General features: G+C 36.8%; 1 protein-coding gene across 6 annotated transcripts in view; it reads right to left on the bottom strand.

Moving 5' to 3' along the window:
* Positions 1–9,061: 9,061 nt before the first annotated feature.
* Positions 9,062–22,842, bottom strand: part of CD163 (CD163 molecule) — a 55,825-nt gene continuing 42,044 nt past the window's right edge. For 3 of the 6 annotated variants that reach the window (XM_074272110.1, XM_074272108.1, XM_074272114.1), the window contains 6 exons: positions 19,905–20,216; positions 19,540–19,575; positions 18,830–18,940; positions 18,157–18,243; positions 12,216–12,365; positions 9,062–9,787 (listed from right to left, as the gene is read on the bottom strand). In XM_074272110.1, the coding sequence (XP_074128211.1) occupies positions 9,747–9,787; positions 12,216–12,365; positions 18,157–18,243; positions 18,830–18,940; positions 19,540–19,575; positions 19,905–20,216 (737 nt within the window). In that variant the 3' untranslated portion in view covers positions 9,062–9,746. The remainder of the gene's footprint in view (positions 9,788–12,215; positions 12,366–18,156; positions 18,244–18,829; positions 18,941–19,539; positions 19,576–19,904; positions 20,217–22,842) is intronic. The other 3 variants (XM_074272111.1, XM_074272112.1, XM_074272113.1) reach the window with 3 other exon arrangements.

Here is a 22,842-nt window from a genome sequence, read left to right as displayed (position 1 = left end):
GCTTAAAGGTAAAAAATACATCCATTCCCGGAGCAGAGAAGATGAAATGAGGGGCCTGGGAATTGGCTCCTGGCTCCTCAATCCCTAGGGCACCTTGAGGGTCAGGATTCTAGAAAAGACTGGAAGGAATGAAAAACCTGGGGGACACATGTTTAGAGAGTCTGAGTGCTTGGATGGGCACATGAGCTCATCAGAGTGGTAGTCCTTCCATGGTACTGATTACAAATCAAAGTGCTGTCTTACCCTCTATAGTTATGGTCCGTGTCATTTTGTAAGGGTCTTCCTCAGTGCCTGAGAAAATGTATTTTGAGCCCCTCCATCAAAGATAGTTGTGAGGACAAAATGTGATAATATATCAAAAAGTTAAAGCACTAAATAAATAATTTTCACTGGCATTCTTATTATTGGCACAATTATTATTATTATTCATTTCTTCTTACTTGTTCTCACTACATTACTGAACTTGCTACTTTTCTGGGCAATCGTATTTGCTTTTAACAAAGTGAGTAGTGAATAGAGGGCTAGACTTGGATTCCAGAAAGTATGAATTCAGATATCATCTCTGACATTTACTAACTGATTGACCTCAGATTGTCTCTTACTCTTGGAGAATACTTCATTTTCCTCATATATTACTTATTTCATGGGGTTGCTATAAAGATCAAATTAGATAAATAATGTAAAATTCTTTGTAAACTTTATAACTCTCTGGAAATGCTATATAATGTTAGCATTAGCTTCCTATCTCATTTATCCTGGTTAATTTATTGCATCTTACATCTGTGTGCACTATGAGTCTTTCCACTGATCTTTAAATTAATTGCACACTTATTCTTTAAACATTTGTCAGTGTTTTTTTTCTTTTCTTTTTGTAGCCATATAAAATCATTAGGAAAATGTCAATGTTAAATAAAAGTCATGTGTGTTATGTAAACGTAGTTGTTTCAGTTGTGTACAAAACTTTGTGACCCCATTTGTGATTTCCGTGGCTAAGATACTGGAATGGTTTCTCATATCTTTTTTTTTTTTAAATAGAGGAGGAAACAGAGATATATGAGGGAAAGTGACCTGTCCAGTGTCACATAGCTAGGAAAGGTCTGAGTCCATATTTGAATTCAGGAAGAGCAGTCTTCTTGACTCCAGACCTGGTAATCCATGTTTTTGTTTTTTGTTTTTTTACAAAACATATGCATGGATAATTTTTTCCAACATGGACCCTTGCAGAAACCTTTTATTCCAAATTTCCCCCCCCCCACCTCCTCCCCTAGCTGGCAGGTAGTCCAATACATGTTAAATATGTTGAAATACATGTTAGATCCGATATATGTATGGATATTTACACAGTTATCTTGTTGCACAAGAAAAATCAGATCAAGAAAGAATAAAAAAGAAAAACTGAGAAAGAAAACATAATGCAAAGCAAATAACAACAGAAAGAGTGAGAATGCTATCTTGTGTTCCACATTCAGTTTCCACCGTCCTCTCTCTGTGTGTAAATGGCTCTGTTTGTGACTGAACAAGTGAAACTGCTTTGAATCATCTCATTGTAGAAGAGAGCCATATCCATCAGAATTGATCATCATTTAGTCTTGTTGTTGCTGTGTATAATGATCTCCTGGTTCTGCTCATTTCACTTAGCATCAGTAAATGTAGGTCTCTTCAGGCCTCTCTGAAATCATCCTGCTGATCGTTTCTTACAGAACAATAGTGTTCCATAGCATTAATATACCATAATTTATTTAGCCATTCTCTGATTGATGGGTATCCACTCAGTTTCCAGTTTCTTGCCACTATAAAAAGAGCTGCCACAAACATTTTTGCACATGTGGGCTCCTTTCCCTCCTTTAAGATCTCTTTGGGATATAATCCCAGTAGAAACAATGCTGAATTAGAGGGTATGCATAGTTTGATACCTTTTTGAGCATAGTTCCAAGCTGCTCTCCAGAATGTTTGGATCCATTCACGGTTCCACCAACAGTTATCAGTGTCCCAGTTTTCTTACATAACTCTCCAACATTTATCATTATCTTTTCCTGTCATCTTAGACAATCTGACAGGTGGGTAGTGGTATCTCAGAGTTATCTTAATTTGTATTTCTCTGATCAGTTGTGATTTGGACTAGAAATGTTACAATTTCTTCAACTGAAAATTGTCTGTTCATATCCTTTGATCATTTATCAACAGGAGAATGGCTTGAATTATTATAAATTTGAGTCAATTCTCTATATATTTTAGAGATGAGGACTTTATTACATCCTTTGGATGTAAAAGTGCATTCCTTCTAATCTTGTCTGCATTAGTTTTGTTTGTATAAAACATTTTAACAATATAATCAAAATTATCTATTTTGTGATCAATAATGATCTCTAGTTCTTAGGTCACAAATTCCTTCTTCCTCCACAGGTCTGAGAAGTAAACTATCCCATGTTCTTCCAATTTACTTATAATATTCTTTATATCTAGATCATGAACCCATTTTGAGCTTATCTTGGCATATAGTATTAGGTGTGGGTTTATGCCTACTTTCTGCCATCCTAGTTTCCAATGGCACTCCATGTATTATGGTATATCCTAGCTGCCCTTGTGCCATGTTGCTAAAATGTATATTTTGGAGGTCTTTGGAGACATTGTTTTTAAAAAGGCACTTTGGGAATACATCTTGAATTCAATAGGGAGGAGGCGTGTTTAAATTGTAACTTTTGAGTTAACTTCTCTTACATTTAATAATCCTGATTTGAATTCAGTTGGCAACCATCCAACTAGTCTCAAATTACTAATGTTGTTTTGGAACCTGCTACTTTTTTTTTTAATTAATAGTTTTTTACCTTCAAGATAGATTTTAACATTCACCCTTGCAAAACCTTGTGTTTTGAATTTTTTCTCCCTCTCTTGTCCTAGAGAGTAAGAATAATGCAATGATTCTCTCCTTCTAGAAGAGGATGCTCCTCAACCTTTGGTTGGGACTTATCAAGACTGAGAATAAGACTTTTTCAGAGCCCTAGATTTCAAAACATTTTACTGGACCAAACTTCCCACATTTGACTAAGTGTGCAGCTCCACCCTGTTTACAACATCACAAGCCCCTGCACCTGGATGACTGGGCTACTACATTCTGTTTTTCTGTTCCCTAACAAAGACCCTGCTATAGCCTGTTCCACAACAATCATTGCCAGAATCCACCCATCCTTTCTTGAAAAAGATGTCATAATGAAAACTCCAAGCAGTGTGGTAGCTAAATTACAGAGTTATCAGATCAAGGAGGAAATACTTCAGGCAGCCAGAAAGAAACAATTCAAATATCGAGGAACTGAAATCAGAATTAGCCAGGATCTAACAGTTTCCATATTAAAGAATCAGAGAGCCTGGAATATGCCATTCAGAAGGCAAAGGAATTTGGATTACAAGCAACAGTCAACTATTTAGCAAAATTGAGCATTATCTTTCAGGGGAAAAGATATATTTTTATTGAATTAGAGGGTTTCCAATAGTTGCTCATGAAAAGACTATTTGATTTGCAAATACAAGACTCAAGAGAAGCATAAAACAGTAAACAAGAAAAAATATTTTATTTATCCCAACACAGAAAAATGATATTCATAATTCTTGAGAACTGTATCATTCTTAGGGCTCTTAGTGTAATGCCAGAGAAATTGAGGCAAGATAGCGATTAGAGTTTTTAATAATTTATTTGAAAAGGAGATATTTTCTGGGACCAAATGGATCCATGGTTTGGTCCCAGGGCTGAATGAGACTATCATCTCCAAGAACCCAGCAAACAATGTGAATTCTCAGTGACATGTATACATGTGGTTCAGACACAGGGGATAGATAGACTGAGCCAGAGGCAGATTCAGGGTGCTGAGAGCACAGGGGACTCTGACAAGGTGAGCGGAAGGCACCGGAGGTGGGAAATGACATAATTGGGGGAGGCACCCCAGAGATGGGAGAGGCATCTTGATAATACGGTATCTGATATTCTGATAGATTGGTTTGGGGAGAGGCATTCTGATATTCTAAAATATAAGATCTTTTATCCTTATCAAATATTCTGATGATTAAGAGAGAGGGTTAGTTGCAGGATTGACCAAAACAATTAGGTCATAATTCAGGGGAAACTGAGGCAGAACAATTTAGGGAAACTGAGTCAGGATAATTAGGGAAACTGAGTCATGACAATTAGAGAAACTGAGTCAGGACAATGAAAGAGAACTGTGGCACAACAATTTGGCACAGAGCAATTTAGAACCATGCCCAATGGACTATAAAACTTTGCTTACTCTTTGATTCAGCAATGTTAATAAGGGAAAGGAAAGGGGGAACCCCATTTCTTGGAGCATAGATAGTAAGATAATCCCATGAGGCACAGTGTCCCCTGTAAATGAATTTACAGGCCTGAAAACCTAGATTGATAAATAAAAGGTTTATTGTAGAAATTTGGAAGTAAAGCTCAGTTAGAAAGACGCCGGGGCCAGACGTGGCTGCTGGGTGGGCAGGAACCCTTACATGGCCGGAAGGATACCATGTGTTGGTGGGAGGGGTCCTGCAAAGAGGGCTCTGGCTTGGCCCCTTTTATACCCAAAAGATTGTGGGTGGTGTCAAGTTCTTGGTGGGCTTTTCAGTTAGCTCAGATCAGGTGAGGGCTGGGGGAAGCTGAGCTGATAGTGGGGCTGGTCCCAGATATTCAAAGGGTGCCTTTGACTAGGATTTGTGAATCAAGGTCAGCCATGGGTTGGGCAATTAGGAAGGAATCTTAAAGGGACCTCAACCCCCATCAGTGTCACTACTGGGATTGTAACCCAAAGAGATACTAAAAGTGCAGAAAGGACCCACATATTTGTAGCAATTGTTTTTGTGGTGGCAAGGCATTGGAAATTGAGTGGATGTTGATTAATTGATGAATGTTATAGTATGTGAATGTAATGGAATACTACTGTCCTGGAGGAAATGATGAGCAGACTGATTCCATAAAAGCCTGGACTTACATGAACTATAATTTTTTTACTGTAAGGATGCATTAAAAATGGAAAACATTAGAGTAGCTTAGAAACAGAATGATGGATGGACATCTATGTTAGTTATGGGGTCATTTTTCCATGCCAAATAAGAAGTTTACCTTTCTATAGTTTTATACTCTACAAAATACTTTATTCCTAGCAGTCTGGTACAAGAAGGAGCAAAAGCATTGTTATGCTAATTTGCATAGGGAAATTTGCAAAGGGAAGTTGAGGTCCAAATTAGTAAAGAGCCATGGCAATGATCACTTGAAATGACCAGATTAAGATCAGGGAAAACCAGGGATTTTCACTGGCAGAACAATGCTCCTTCCATGAAACTTTACTTCTCATTAGAGGCCAAGATCAAGTCAAAAGACAACAAAATACCAGCACCAACTCAGAGACTACTTTTTCAAGTCTGCTGTCTGTGTGTTCTTAGGGTACATCCAGTAGTGTAATGCCATAGAAATTGAGGTAAGATAGAGAGTAGAGAGTTATTAATATTTTACTTGAAAAGGAGAGATTTATTGGGACCAAATGGATCCATGGTTTGGTCCCAGGGCTGAATGAGACTGTTGTCTCCAAGAATACAACAAATAATGTGAGTTCTCAATGACATATATACATGTGGCCCAGACACGGGGGTAAACTGAGGCAGGGGCATAGTCAGGATCTGATAGCAGGAATATGAGACTCTGATAGGTTGGGGGGAGCCACCTGAGATGGGGAGAGGCATCTTGATAAAAAGGTATCTGATATTCTGATGGTTTGGGATGGGGGAGAAGCATTCTGATATTCTAAAATATAAGATCTTTTATCCTTATCAAATATTCTGATGATTAAGAGGGAGGAGTGGTTGCAGGATTGACCAGAACAATTAGGTCACAATTCAGGGAAACTGAGGCAAGACAATTTAGGGAAACTGAGTCAGGATAATAAGAGAACTATGGCACAACAGTAGATTGAGCTTACTGTAAATGGATGCTACATCTAAAGATAAAACTATCAGTTCTATATTGCCTGTGTATTTTTAGACGACATCCTTTCACAAGACTGGGGATTTCTAACACACCTAATATCAAAGAGATGAATTCTACCATACATGTGCCTTTAGGGTATCTCCTGTATGACTGTTGTAGGTATATATGATATATTTAAAAATTAAAAAGATGGCATGACATTTCACAAATTGGAATCTCATTGAAAATTGTTAGTTCTTGTCTTTCATTTTTGATGGGCAACATTATGTTAGAATCAAGTTATTATGTCTGGGTGTGGCTGATCACACCAATATGAGCTTGGAATGTTCTGCCACAGAGAGGACACAAATAATCCATGGCTCGGTACTCTCTCTAGGTAGAGCCCCATAGCCTAAGCAATTGGTCATCACATAATCTTGTTGTTTCTGTGTTCAGTGTTTTCCTGGCTTTACTCACTTCAGTTAGCATCAGTTCCTGCAAATCCCTCCAGGCCTTTCTGAAATCATCCTGCTGATAATTTCTTACAGAACAATAATATCCCATTACATTCATATACCATTATTTATTTGGTCATTCCCCAAATTATGGGCGTCCACTCAGTTTCCAGTTTCTTGCCACTGCAAAAAGGACTGCTGCCTAATAATTTATAACTAATTTCTAAATTCTAATGACCTCCTTGACTCCATTGTCCCCCATTTTGATACTTCCTAAAACTGGCATCCAAAATAATTCCTAAAGCATAATTCTAAATATGTATTACCATAAATACATTATATAATAAATTCCTAGGGACTCCTGTTGATTCTAGGATCAAAAGCATTTCAATTTTGTTGTAACTTGGACTTTTTATTCTTCACTTCCTTCCCTATACTCTGTGATTGAGGCTTCCATTGTAGAACTACAATTGTCTACTTCCTGTTCTTCACACTCAATCTTCTATCTTTTATCTTTGTAACTTTGCACTGGCTCTCCTCCATACCTGGAATTCTTTGCTCCCTCACTTCTTTCTCTTGACTTCCCTGGCTTCCACAAAGAGTCACATTATGTCTCATATTGAGAAAGAAAATATTTAAGATGAAATTAAGTTTGATGCCTGTTTATCCTAGGGAGCACTTTGGAAGGGAAGAATGGCATTTGGTTGGGACTTTGTGGTGGTGATATTGAAGGGAATGGGAATAAAGTATTCATCAGGGAAGAGGAAAGAGCTTTGGATGATGATATACAAAGAGTTCAGCATTACTACAATGGGAGAACATCAATAGACAAGCGTTTGTCAATTATTGATTGAAAATTTTAGAGAGATTTTCAAAGTCTCATCAAAGTATTTTGATCTGAGGGTTGAATGATTTCAGAACTTTGGACAGTTCTAGCAAAGGAAACGGGATTTAGAGCAGGAGTGGTAATGCTTTCTTTCCCCTTGGCAGGAAAATAGCTTGGGTTTTGGTAAAATAGCACCTCCTTCCATCTGTCACTCACTTTTTGATTCTTCCCTGCTTTAGTGATGATTCTCTTGAGGTCTAGATTTTAAAATAAAAATAGTTTCAGCTTCCTCCTGATCTGGGTGAGTCACTTTTCACTGGCCTCAGTAATGCCCCAAGGGATTTCTGAGTAAACAGAAATGTCCCTACTTGTATACCAATCCTCATTTCTTCAGGACTAATGTACCTCGCCACCTACCCTCATCCCCACATATTTCTTTGTGGTGAAATTCTGTCATCTGCCTAGGAATCTCATCCTTCAGCCCTAGTTGCTATGAATCCTCACTACTGTTCCAGAAATGGCTGAGCCATTAGACAAACCATGCAAATAAAGTAGGTTTCTAGGTTGGGTCACATTTTTCAATTATCACACCTGTTAACCTGCAGAATCATCTCCTGAACAGGGCTGTCTGGCTTTGTGCTTCTATTCATGTCATAACTACTGTAAAACTAAGTGAATTTTCCTTAGTCTATGGCCCAGAATTGATTTGTGCTTAGTGGTGTTACACTGTGATGTAGAAACAAAGATATTGGAATGGAAAAGTATAAAGTACAGGCTAGCTCCCTGGAGGGCCTCACGATCAGCCAGGGTCAGTATAAATCAAAATCCTTGGTCTTTAGGGGGAGAGGTGAAGGAAGCAGGGAAGGTACCACGTGGCTTGCCAAAGATGTATCCTGGATTCTGAGTCTGGAGTCGCCAGCCTCTCTCCTCCTTGTCCTGCTGCCAAGTGACTCTGACTTCTCTTCCCCTGCCCTCAAATCCATGCCTACAATTATCTTATTATCAAATATTAAACAAGCACCAATGGTGAGGAGAGCCATTATCCAAATATATGCTAATAGAGCCATTGTCCCACATAGAATAGGTAGCCTTAAGTGCCCTCTTGTCTGATTCATTTTCAGCCCTCTATAGAAAAGCAAGTTTGAAAATGATCTAGAGAATGAAGCAAGTTTTCCTTTGAAATTTGTTCTCTCCATATTCCTTAGAAATGTGCCTCATCAACAAACTCAAAAGGCAAATCAATATTACAACATCAGAGGTTTAGAGATAGAAGGGGCTCAGCAGCATTTAAGCTAAGTTCTTATTTTATAGATAGAAGGGAAAGGGGAGGAGGAAGAGAAGAATAAGGAAGAGTAGAAGGAGAAGGAACAGAAGATGATGAAGGTGGAGAAAAAGAAAGATGACAGAAGAAAGGAAGAGAAGGAGGAGGCATTCTTTTCCAGGCATTCTTCAGTTCAATATGTGGAACTGACCTCTTTACTGTTCTTACACAAAACACTCCATTTCATGATTATGCAGTTTCATTAACTATTCTCCCTGCTGATCATTCTGTCCTAGATTCCCTGGCATTACTCGAATTGCAACTCAACTTTGACTTTTTGAACGAAGCTGGTGAATCCTAAGATTATCCCCAATGTTAAACTATGAACTTCTTGAGGACAGGAACTGTTTTTGCCTTTTTTTTTCTATCTCTAGCACTTAACACAGTGATTGATACAGAGTGGATACATAATAAAATGCTTGTTGATTGACTTTACAGCAATGCTTCCTGAGATGAGCAAAAGCAGTAAAAGCAAATGCCCATTGATCAGAAAATGGCAAAATAAGTGACATGTGAATGGAAATTTATTGTATTATTAGAAATAACCAATATCTAAAAATGAGAGATATGAAATTACCATATAAATTGGTGTCATGAAGCAGTCAGAATCAGTCTAAAAACATATATGTGATACAGAGAATCACAGTGGACAAGCATGCTCAGGGATAAGAAAAAAATCTGAAAAAAAATCATGAATGTCTGGACACTTTGTTCTTTTTCCAAAATCTTTTTGTATCCCATTAAACATTCTTGTTTTCTTTTCCCAAGCCATATTTTCCCTGGAATATGACTTTATTCACTGAATCTCTTTATTTGTAATTACTATAGTGGGACAATCACAGACTAGGAGGTTATCTTGATGTCCTGTGAAGACACTTGAGTTTAGAATCAAACTTTATAATTTTGGACACAACCTATCACTCTGGCAAGTAGGCACAAACCAGAGATTGATAAAATTGCCCTGAATTAGATTCAAATATCGTAGGAATAAAGCAATCAAAAAGTCGTGGAAGAACAACAGGATGATGTAAATCTCATGCAATATCATTCCCAAGGAAGGATATACATACTTCTCAACATCTTAGTCACTACTTCCTTCTAAACTTAGTTGTTCTTATTGTTCTAATCAGAGAAATTGAGCTCTACATCACAATCGTGTTTATCCAATAGATGATTTTATCCAACTTTTATTCAAAAGGTTGTGTCTTTTTCAAGGAATTGTAGATGTTGACCTAAAAAAACAAAACAAAACAGGGGAAATATATTACCAATTCATCTATTCATACTATGTTGTTAGGGTTTAAAAAAAAGGTTCAGACATTTCCCATATTGCATATAATTATCATCATCATCTTTGTCATTGTCATCGACATTATCATCATCATCAACATAAGTAATATTAACAATAGCTAACCTTTATATAATGCTTTAAGTGTGCAAGTCCTTTATTTTGTCACATGTAACCTTCACAACAACCCTATAAAGTAGGTGATGTTATTTTTCCTGTTTTATAGATGAGGATACAGAGGTATATAAAGATTTTGTCTATACTTCATAACTAGTAAATGTCTGAAGTAAGGCAGAACTCATTTCTTGCCTCCAAAGTGAAGACTCCATTTGATATGTCACTTAAAGGTCTATTAGCTAGGATATGAGGATTTGGGCAATGTTAGGCACAAGGGAGAAAACTGTCCAAATGATAATATATTAATAGTATTTAATTGGATGAGAATACACATTAAAAATGACCAACAACAGCAATAATAAGCCTAAATCTAAAAACTACCTAATAGGAATAGATAAGGAATGGGCACTAAGTAGCAGGAAACCAATAGAAATAGACATTAATTCCATATTTTAGAAAACTGTTCCTGAGTATATAGTGTCTAGGAGAAAGTGAACAAGAGAGAAAAAGACAAATACCAAATACTGTAAAGGTGGTGACGGTGGTGATGATGATGGTGATGAACTGTTAGATTGGATAAATAATCAGAGGAGAAAGCATAAACAGGAACTGAACATATCATTTAATTAGTAGACTTAATTTGATTGAGGAACTTCAAAGGGAGGAAATTTATCTCTACCAGTGAAGGTCTAAGGACCTTGTCTGGAACAGTCTTAGAGTGATGAGAGGTTGTGACTTGTCCATAATCACACAGCCAGGATTCTGTGTTCAAATGTGAGATCAACCCTGAACCCAAGTGTTCCTGATTCAGAAGCCAGCTCTCTATCTATTATACCATTCCTCTTCTCATTATGGTAAAAAAAAAAAGTTACATAATAATGGGAGGTAGAAAATGGTCCAAAGGGAATATATATGTGTATTTGTGGAAAAAAAATTTTTTTAAATGACATTTCTCAACAAAGTTAATTGGGTTGAAATAATGTTCTGACCTAATTCTTTAGTTGGATTCTCACCATAAAATAAAGAAAGCTATATCCAAGGCTTTCATCAAAAATGTCTGAGCTGAGATATTTTTTGAGCAGCATAGTATTTGGAAGCTAATTATTTTCTAGACAAATACTTTTCACATGCAAAAGTCTTTATGATAACTCCTGCTATTTAGTGATTCTTTCATTGTGAGCTGGAAAAAGACTTCTAGAGAAAAAAGAAGAGCAATAGGTTATGTCTCAATCTAGCTTCCACTCTTACTATCTCAAAACAGCAAGAAACTTGAAAAATAAAACAAAAATTTTGAGAAGGAAATATTTCCCCATAAGTAAACTTCTGTTAAAACAAATAAAAAACTCAAAAGGTCACATTAGTAATCCACCTTTTTTTTACATAGATTACTTCTGACTGACTTCAAAAGGCCTTTACATTGAGCTTAACATAGATGAAGTGGTAATTCTACTTTTCCTCTGCTAACCCTCAAAGTGTTTTCTTGGCAGTAACTTTAACCCTCACAATTGGGGGAAAGCATAGCACTTTCCCACATTCAAACTGAAGAGACAAAAGTGAGGTTGGTACCAGTAATATAGACCCTTTTGACATCACATAAAACAGAAATGAAAAGACTTGTGGCAAGAATCCTGAGGGGAAATAAGATAAAAGCCTCTCATTGTTGTGGTTCCCATTAGAATCTCACTCTGTAATGGAAAGCATTCCTCACTTAATTCTAGTTGTGTAAATAGGAGAAAATCAGAAGCAGTGCATGCTAACATAGCAAAACTTGATAAAACAACAACAAAATTCTCAAACAAAGGAAAGCACCATCTTCAAAAAGACTAAGAGAGCTTAGCCCTCCTACTTCCTAGTAACCAACTACTAGACTTAGAAAGAAATAGTAAAAGAATATGGTAAAGGACACAACACAATGAACAAAGGTAAAGCTAAAGTATAGTGATACAAACATCCTCACTGAATGGTAAAGCAAAACATTAGGTTCTATGGGATCCCCGAATCATCATGGAACAAAAACAAGAATCTCCAGAATGTTTCAAGAGAGAAAAAAATAAGAATGCAAATGAGAAATTGAAATTTGGTTAGAAATCAGAGGCATCAGGAAAGAAATAATAGTGTTGTATAAGAGAGTTGAAAATTTAGAACTTTGAAAAGACAAATCACTCCAAATTCTTAAGATGATCTGAAAGCTACACACAGAACTACTAGGATCTCTCTCCATTAAGTTTTATAATTTTTTATTGCTGCCCACTCACTTGAGGAAGTTCTGTTCCTGCTCCTTTCTTCTGGAATTGCCATGGCATCCTTTTTGTTAATCCAGGAAATGGAAAGTGGTTCAGGCTCAGAGACTTCTGTAGCAACTTCAGAATCAGATCTTGGGATACCACTTATGCCATTAGGACCATCTGAAATGTTAAAAAAAATTTTTAAAAATTTTTTTTATTAATTTTTATAATTATAACTTTTTTTGGACAGTACATATGCATAGGTAATTTTATTTTTTTACAACATTATCCCTTGTACTCCCTTCTGTTCCAAATTTTTCCCCTCCTCCCCTAGATGGCAGGCATTCCCATACATATTAAATATCTTATAGTATATCCTAGGTACAATACATATGTGCAGAACCGAATTTTGCTGTTGTTGTTGTTGCAAAAGAAGAATTGTATTCGGAAGGTAAAAATAATCTGGGAAGAAAAACAAACAAACAAAAAAAAAAACAAATGCTCACAGTTTACACTCATTTCCCAGTGTTCCTTTTCTGGATGTAGCTGATTCTGTCCATCATTGATCATCCATGATTGGATTCGCTCTTCTCTATATTGAAGATATCCACTTCCATCAGAATACATCCTCACACAGTATCATTGTTGAAGTGTATAATGATCTCCTAGTTCTGCTCGTTTCACTCAGCATCAGTTGATGTAAGTCTCTCCAAGCCTCTCTGTATTCCTCCCATTGGTCATTTCTTACAGAACAATAATATTCCATGACATTCATATACCATAATTTACCCAACCATTCTCCAAATGATGGGCATCCATTCATTTTCCAGTTTCTAGCCACTACAAAAAGGGCTGCCACAAACATTTTGGCACATACAGGTCCCTTTCCCTTCTTTAGTATTTCCTTGAGTGTTTAAAAATTTTAATGAGAATAAAGAAAAGCCTACTTCGCTCCCTGTAAAGTGAGTGAGTCTGAACCAGGTAAAAGTCTCCAATCATAGGTTCTAATAAGAGTCTAATCCTTATACAGAGGTGAATGCAAGGAGGCTCATTGGTGGGGTAGAGAGAGGTTGGAATCAGATAATAGGTGTCCCTGGATCAAAAGTTTCCTCAAAGACCCCAAAAGATGCTTGATGGCTTCATTATCAATGGCTCCCTTAGATGAATTCTCTAAAGATCTCTGTCAAACTGATATCCTCATTTCCCTTACTCACATCTTAGCAGTTAGCTATACAGTTTCTCAAAGTAGGCTCAGGAATACTCAGGCCAATTCCTGAGCTTTTAGCTCTGTGTTGGGGTAAACTGAATCAGTGATAGTAAAGGTGATTTCTAGACTTCACATCCTGCAGATGATAAGGGGTTCAAACGACTGTTCAAAAGAAAATTAAGGGGGTGATTTTGCTAGCAGTGGGAGCAGCTCTCTATTCTGTTGCTCGTATTTGGACCTTGAACCCAGGCCAGGGTCTTGATCCCAGGATGAGGAGTAGTACTAGCACTGAGTAAGTATGTGGCTGCAAGGGAACTAGGACCTTGCTCAAAATTACTAAAGCAGAAAAGAGTGTTTGTGGTAACTCTGAGACAAGAACACAGACCAGGAGAAGGTAAGCATTCCTCTTCTTAGAACATACCACATTGGAAAAACTGAAAACTTACAGGTCCCAAGAATTTTTTTTGAAAACAACTGAAACCTGAAGTTTGGAACAATGTTCCCTTCATTTCAGAAGCAGAGTCTCATTTAAGCATACAGGTAGAAGTGCATATCCTTTGATCCAGTAATACCACTACTAGTTCTGTATCCCAAAAAGATCATAACAAAGGGGAGAAAACCTTCATGAACAAAAATATTTATATTTTGTGGTGGCAAAGAATTGGAAATTCAGGGAATGTCCATCAGTTGGGCAAAGACTGAATAAGTTGTGGTATATGAATATAATGGAATACTATTGTATTATAAGAAATGAGCAGACAAATTTCAGAAAATCCTGGAAAGACTTACATGAACTGATGCTAAATAGAGTGACAAAACCAGAACAACATTGTAAACAGCAACAACAACATTGTATGAATCGACTATGATAGATTTAACTCATCTCAACAATACAATGATCCAAGACAAGTCCAACACTCCTAATACAAAATACTAATGCAGGAATGTGTTTAACATGATTGTAAATGTGTGACATATATCAAAATGCTTGCTGTCTTGGGGAGCAGGGAAAGGAAGATGGGAGAAATGAAAATTTAGAACTCTAAATTTTATAAAAATGAATGTCAATAAGTATTAAAATGAATTGTCAAAATAAAATAATAATTATATGACTGCGAAACAATGCTATTTTTCCAAAAAAAAGAAGGGGAGAGGGAGAAATAAATAGAATGGGGAATAAATGAGCAAACAACAGAAAAGGATCCTGACTATAGAAAGTTATAAGAGTGACAGGAAAAATCAAAATACAAACTCAGAAGATGACAAAATCAAAACTGCTACATCCAAAGCCTCAAAGAAAAATATAAATACTTCTCAAGTCATGGAAAAGCTCAGAAAGAACTTTAAAAATCAAGTAATAGAAATACAGGAAAAATTGGGAAGAAAAATGAGAGTGATTTAAGAAAACCATGAAAAAAAATTAGTCGACAGCTTGGTAAAGGAGATATTTAAAAGAGAGAGAGAGAGAGAGAGAGAGAGAGACAGAGAGAGAGAGAGAGAGAGAGAGAGAGAGAGAGAGAGAGAGAGAGAGAGAGAGAGAGAGAGAGAGAGAGAGAGAGAGAGAGAATACCTTAAAAAAAGGCAGAGACTCACTTGAGCTGTCCCCCAAAACAATACTCAACAAATTCTAGAGTGGCAGGATCCCCAAAAGGAGTACAAATATTCACTGAAGAAAAGAAATCCTCAAAAGGTAGAATTGGTCAAATTGAAAAGGAGATACAAAAGCTCCCTAAAGAAAATAATTCCTTAAAAGTTAGAATTGGGCAAGTGGAAGCTAAGGACTTTATGAAAACTACAGAAACAATAAAACAAAATCAAAAGAACGAAAAAATAGAAGAAAATGTGAAATATTAGAAAAAGAAATAGCCTTAAAATGCATTGAGGAGAGATAATTTAAGAATTATTGAACTACCTGAAAGCTATCACACACACACACACACACACACACAAAAAAAAAAACCCAAAACAAATCTAAACATCAAAATTCAAGAAATTATCAAGGAAAGCTGCCCTGGTATTCTAAAACTAGAGAGTAAAATAGAAATTGAAAGAAACTACTAATCACCCTCTGAAAGAGATCCCAAAATGAAAACTCCATGAATATTATAGCTAAATTCCTGAGCTACCAGGTCAAGGAGAAAATATTACAATCACTCAAAAAGAAACAATTCCAATATCATGTACCCAGTAGGATAACACAAGATTTTAATAGCTTCTACATTAAAGGATTCGAGTCCTGGGAATATGGTACTCCAGAGGGCAAAAAAACTATGATTACAACCAAGAATTACCTGCCCAGCAAAACTGATATAATCCTTCAGGGGGAAAAATGAATATCTAATACTTTTAATCATTCCTGTTGAAAAAAAATCAGGGGTGAAAAGAAAATCTGATTTTCAAATACAAGACTCAAGAGAAGTATAAAAAGTTAAATAGGAAAGAAAAATCCTAATGGATACAGTAAGACTAACTTTCTACAGCTTGTTTAGCCATTCCCTAATTAATAACCATATGGGAAAATACATGGGAAAATAATAGTTATAACATCTAAAAACTTTCTTATTATTAGGGTAGTTAGAGGGAGTCTGTATAGAGAAAGGGCATTTAAAAATTAAAATTAAGGTGTGAGAATGAGGAATGCACTGGAAAAAAGGGAAAGGCAGAGATAGGATAGGATAAATTATCTGACAAAAAAAAGTTTGAAAGAACTTTTACAGTGGAGGGGAAGATGGAAGAATTGATGAGGGTAGTGAGTGAACCTTTCTCTTATTGGAATTAGATCAAAGAGGGAATAACATACACACAATAAAGAAATCTATCTTACATACAGGAAAGTAGTTGGGAAAGGGGAGTGACTTATAGAAGGGAGGGTGGATTGGAGAAGGTAAAAATCAGAATCAAAATGCTTTTGAGGGTGGTTAGGGTGAAAGGAAAGAGACAGACACAGAAATAGACACAGAGAGAAACAGAGACAGAGACAGAGACAGACTCAGAGAGACAGGATAATGGAGGAAAATATTTACAGCTATGTGAATAGACAATTTTCAGAAAAAGTTATCAAAACTATAGTCATATAAAAATACTCTAAATAACCATTGATTAGAAAAATGCAAATTAAAACAATTCTGAAGTATCATCCCACATCTATCAGATTAGTTAATATGACGGAAAAGGAAAATGACAAATACTGAAGGGGATGTGGGAAAATTGAGACATTAATGGTGAAGTTGTATACTGATTCAGTCATTCTATAGAGCAATTTAGTACTATGCCCAAAGTGTTATAAAATCATGCATACTTTTTGACCAAACAATACCATTATGAGGTCTGTATCCCAAAGAGATTAAAAAGAAAAGAAAAGGAACTAGCTGTACAAAAAGATTTATAGCCATTTTTTTTTAGTAGTAGAAAAGAGTTAGAAATTGAGGGTATGGTAATTAATTGAGGAATGGCTGAACAAGCTGTATATAATAGTGAATGAATATTGTGCTGCAAGGGCTGATGAACAAGATGCCCTCAGAAAAATCTGGAAAGATTTATGTGAATGGATGTAAAGTAAAATCGGCTGAAGCAGCAGTATTGTATACAGTTGGCAGCAATTGTATACAATAAGAGCAATATTTCACAATCAATTATGAATGACATAGCAGTTCTCTTCAATACAGCGATCCAAGACACTTCTGAAAGATTTTTAGTGAAAATATTACCAATTCCAGAGAAAGAACTAATGAGTCTGAATATGGAATAAGCAAACCTTTACTTTATTTCCCTTATTTTTCTTGGGGCTTTTTTGTCTGTTTTCCTTCACAATATGACTAACATAGAAATATATTTTGCATGACTTACACGTATAATCTAGATAGGACTGCTTGTCTTCTCAATGAAGTGGAGAGGGAAAAGAGGGAAGGAGAAAATTTGAAATTCAAATTTTAAAAATTAATATGAAAATTGTTTTTTTCATATAACTAGGGAGAAAATTAATATTAAGTAAAATTACAATATTGTCAAAAATATGAAAAACATAGAATGAAAATTTGTAATTTGGCCTTCTTTCAAGGATCCATGAAGAAAAATTTCCCTCAACCAGGAGAAGAGCCTTATTTTGATATGAGCAATAGTGATAATAAGAGCAGAAGGAGAATGGAAGATAATCTTGAATTATATCAAGATTCTTTTATAAAACAAGTTTCTCAGCTGAGAGGACAGGGACAGGAATTAGGAAGAAACAGAGAAGAGATGAGATAACTACCATTTCTCTAGGGCTTTAAGATTAGCAAGCACTTTTCAGACTCTGTCACATGATATATGAATGAAATATTTTATGTGAAGGACTTTTTAAAGCATTCTACAAGTATGCCAGCATAATACAAAGGATAGGACCTTGTGCTTGGACTAAAAATACCTTGATTCAAATCCCATTTCAGACACTTACCAGTTCTGTTATTCTGGGCAAAGCACTTAAGCTGTCTGTGACTCAGTGTATTCTTTTGTAAAAAGCTCTAAATCTATGATCTTATGAAAAGTAACTATTCTTGGGAAAAAAGATAGTTTTATTGCATCGCTTCCTACAAAGTCATCAAAGCTTCATTGAACTCAGAAATATGGGGCCAGATGAACTGTGAGCTTACCCAGAGGTTGGCTATTCTTGGGTTTGAGTCATTTAAAGCAGGCCTTTTCAGGGATTTACTCTTGCCTGTGGATAGGGGCTATTCTCATAATGGGAGTCCCCACCAACTAAGCAAAATATCTCTGAGCCCCACAGACCTGGGTGACTGAATAGATACAGGTCTTCATGTTCTTTCTGGTGAACATCCATCTTCTTGTAAACAGCATTCTGAAGAATATTTCCTACTTGGGAAAAGCATCAGAATAGAAGACTTAGGTTGAATGCTTCATAGCTTGATATCCCAACTCTTGCCATGCTCATTTTGGATTGGATGAATTGTCCTTTCAGTGAATGAAAAGACTCCTTTTCCCATACCTGGACATATATTCATATCTCTATGGTTGATCTTCCTCGTGGTCCACTTTCTAGCTTCCTTTCCCACATATTTTACTTCCTTAGAATTGTACATTTGTTTCCTATGTCCTCTCCCTCTTGTGCGTAAACCCTCTCTTGGCCACCTGTCTTTTATTGGCCTATCTTAGAACACCCAAGAGATATCATCAAGTCATATATTCATGCTGACTTCTGTCAATTATGTATATTGAAACAACTGAACTGATACATTGGCTCTATCCAGTGCCATTCCTTTAGTTCTGGTATAGCAATCCCCTAAATGTTCATTCTGTCCTGGTAAATTTCACCACCATGAAAACTTTCTTACCTTCATACTGAACCCCTGCATTAGCCTCAGATCATCTGAAGATGAATGTCCTATCCTAGAAAATCCCTACTAGTGGATCTCCTAAGCTGCAGCCTAATGAGGGTTCTCACCTCTGACTTGATGAGTCCATCTTCTAGCCTTTGCCCACAGGAAGAGAGCAAGCAGGAACAGTACTATCAAGATGACCCCAAGGATCCAGAACAGCTTGAAGGTTTTGTGACCTATGAAAGAGATACACTATGGCTTGTTATCCTAATGAAATGCCGTGGATTTTATTTATATCTAATGATATTCAAGTAGCCAAAGGTCTATCAATACATTCAGATAAAAAAAATTGGGTTTCTTGTGTAAATTACAAATGCACTTGTTGGCTCATTATTTTATAAATGTAGACCACCCATATCTAAATTCCCTATCTCTCCAAGGCACTGAGTCCTTTAAAAACATACAAGCTCATGTGGGGGGTGGAAATGGAGCCTGTTTCGGGGAAATATCAATAACCTAGCAATGGGAACTAGAGAAGTCCTGTCCCTTATGGAAGAGTCATCAGAAGAACTGCAGCTGGTCAGACAGTGAGAAGCATTTTCCAAATGGATGTGTATCTGAAGAATGTTTCTATATCCCCAATAACTGAACGGGATTTATCAGAGCCAAGTCCCAATAGGGAAACAGACTCAGAAGTTGATGGGGGGTATGTGTGAGCAGGCACACAGGAGAGGGTATGACTTGATTTTCACTGAGCTGCTCCCATGCAAGTTATTGGAACCCCCCTCTAGCCTTTAAACTCCATCATAGTGACTCCATGATAAGGGAGTTGTACCTGAGAATTCCTGAGGTTCTGTAGTCATGGGAACACCTGCAAGAAGAAGGAGGAAGACAGCTGTATCTTGAGGGCAGAAAACAAGATTCTATGCTGCTTCCTGCTTGTTACAGTCCCACTGTCACTTGACTATATTCCCTGAGTCTCTTTCTGCCCATCTCAGAACCTTTTCATCTCCTTCTATCAAGAGTGGGAAGTTTGAAGAAAACAGGGTCAAAGTCAGAGTGTCCAGAGATGACTACAATCTCTGGTAGCAGTAAAAGATGCCTTTTGTGCCTTCTAACTGCTTCCCTCCCCAGTACCCCAAGCCATTCTGACAAGACCCCCAGTGCTGAGGCTTCTGGTCTCAATATAGGCTCTCAGACCTTTACCTGAGCATCTCACACCAGCATCTTCTTTGTGCCCACAGTCTGCCTGCCCCCAGAGATCAGCAGTGCAATCCCACAGAGAGGACTCATTCCCTTTACAATGAATATTATTCAGCCAGATGGGTCCAGTTCCTTGGCCAAATGCAGCCTCCACAGAGGCACCCAAGGCTGAACCACAGCCCAGTTGTCGACAGACTACTTCAGCATCAGCCAGATCCCAGGAATCATCACAAACTGTACCCCAAGAGCCTTCGTGCCAGACCTCCACACGCCCTGAACATTTGTCTCCTCCTTGGAGCCGTAGCTTGCCTGGAAATACAAAGCATTGCTCTTTCCACATTCAATAAGATAAAAAAAAAAGTTCCCTAATTCCCAAATCCCAAATCAGAGGAGAAGGCAAGGTCTGTCATCGGGACAAAAAGACATAATTATAGCCAAGGCTGCTGACTTTGGATGTTTGGAATAAGAACACATATAAAAGACATAGCCTGCTTCCTTATTTGGCAGTGCATTGAATAAAAAGGATGGAACGAATGGAAGCCTCCACCACACAGAAGCTGCTTGGCCCTTGAGAAAAATCCTTTCTTCCTCTGGTGTCTGATGCAAGTCCTCTGCAACCAAACCTCCCCTTGGTGGGCTTGAGTAGTGATAGCATGTTCCCTCTCTTTGTAGGATATGTACATATCCAAATACACCTGGACTTTTCTCATCTATGATGAAATTGTACAGTTTCCAATGATGAGATCTAATCTGGCCAAAAGAAAGCGATCTACACCTAATTTGGTGGTTTGGTTCTTTGTGGAGTCAACCACAAAGGAATTTTTCTGAGCCTTTTTCCTCATATGAAAAATGAGAGGATTGTACTGAATGAATTCCAAGATGCTTTCCTGATTTATCCTCATCCCAGATTCTAATCAAAGTGTCTATTCTGCTATTAATGAAAAATTAAATATTTCTCTAACTGAACGATTAACTCTTAACCCTATAAAATCTAGAAACTCTGTGTCCCTCCCTAAATTTAAATAAGCACAGGGTTATTGACTATGCTGATTATTAACAATGTAACAAAAATGAAATAAAACCATAAATAATAGTTTATAATATAATTATCTATTTAAAAAAAAAAGACCACAGCTGATGACACCTTTAAGCATCATTACATCTGACTTCTCAATTCTGGGAACACAGTCCCACCATTCACTTCTCTCAGGATATCAGATATCCTTCTCAAGGATTTTCTTCATACTTCCTTGCAAGCAAAGCATTAAATATAATCCTCTAAGCAAATAAGTTCTCTCAGTCCTTTCACTTATTCTTTTCTTGAGCTATCACATTAACAGTTTCTCCAGAATGGCAATTAAATTTCAGTTTCTTCACAGATTCCTCAGAAATGACTGCTCTCTCTCTAAAATTCCATTTCCTCTTAAAGATACAAATAACAGTTGCTACATTTTTTAGTGGAAGAAGCTACTGAACCAGATGTTACATATGATGCTATACATATCTACTTCTCAGATTTCTTTTGTCTTCTATACTAACTGAAACTGAACTTCTTTCTGAAGACACCATATCTCTTGGATCTCTTCAATTTAAAAAAAAATTAAAGTAATTTTAAAAAATCAACAAACATTTATTTTTTCTCTCTTTAACCTCACCTTTCCCATCAGGAAACCAAAATGAAAAAAAGGAAAAAGCTACTTGCTACAAACATGTGTGGTCAAACAAAATAAATTCTAACCTTGGTCACATCTGTACATGTATACACATACACACAAATATGCACATGCATGCACACACATATCTCAGTCTTCTTTTTGAGGCTATCCCCTCTATGTCCAGAGGCTATTGGTTTTTATCATGGCTCTTCTAGAATCATAGTAAGTCACTGCATTTATTAGAGTAAAAACTTTCCAGAGTTAATGGTCTTTACGATGTTATTGTTGTACACATTGTTTTCCTGGTTCTGCTCAGTATCAATTCTTGTTCTTCCTTACCCTGGCTCTTCGAACGTATTGGCTTTCTGTTTTCTCAGTCTTCTCAACTTCTACAACCTTTTTCTCCAATCAATCTCAAGGATGCACAGGAGAAACCGTAGCAAACACACACATTATCAGCATCATCACCATTATTATCATTTCCCATCCTGACGCCATTTGAGTAAATTTGCTCTGGTAGTAGAATTTTAAGTTTGGCCTCTGACAGTTACTATGCCCCAATTATATTATATGCCATGAAGGCAGTGTATAGTAAATTGTGCTCAGGACTGAAGGAAGCACTTATACAAATGTTGAAGGGAAAGGAGATTTCTGTTGATTTTAATTTTCATGTATAAAGACCCAGGAAACACTAAAGGGCACTTTGGCATCAGAGATATGCCTAATTATCCATAAGAGTCAAAAGAAAACACATTGAACCAGTGTTTTGGTTGCTGAGACTAGCTGTAGACTCCTGCAGAGATATGAGCTTTTGTAGGTGAAGTTTTTGCCCTTCAATTGAGTTTTAGAAGGTTGTTTAAAAAATTGGCTTCCTTATAGGGACAGAGAATTTGTAGGCTCATATTTCCCAAACCAACCAGGAAGAAGAATGACATATTTAGTCTTGTGTGTAATTAGTGATTCCCTATTAATTTACTTTATATTTTTTTTCATTTTGATGACATGTTTTATTGTTCCTTTTCTTATTTTTTTCCTAGGTCAGTTAGAATGGTGAATAGCAAACTTCCTGGATCTGAGTTTACTTTAAATATTTCTAGTTGTGAACTAGGTGGGAATTATTTTTTAAAAAAAAGTTTTTGAACTTCAAGTTCCTATAAATTTTCTGGGAGTCTGGGTTCATATGAGCTATATATGCCCACATTTCCCTGAGGTCCTAAGGGCCACATTTATTATCCTAATGCCCATGTTCTGGGGACAGGTGAAATGAAATCTGGAAGCAA

Source organism: Sminthopsis crassicaudata, chromosome 5 (assembly GCF_048593235.1).
Source record: "Sminthopsis crassicaudata isolate SCR6 chromosome 5, ASM4859323v1, whole genome shotgun sequence".
Classification (NCBI taxonomy): domain Eukaryota; kingdom Metazoa; phylum Chordata; class Mammalia; order Dasyuromorphia; family Dasyuridae; genus Sminthopsis; species Sminthopsis crassicaudata.
This window is presented reverse-complemented; position numbering and strand designations above follow the sequence as displayed.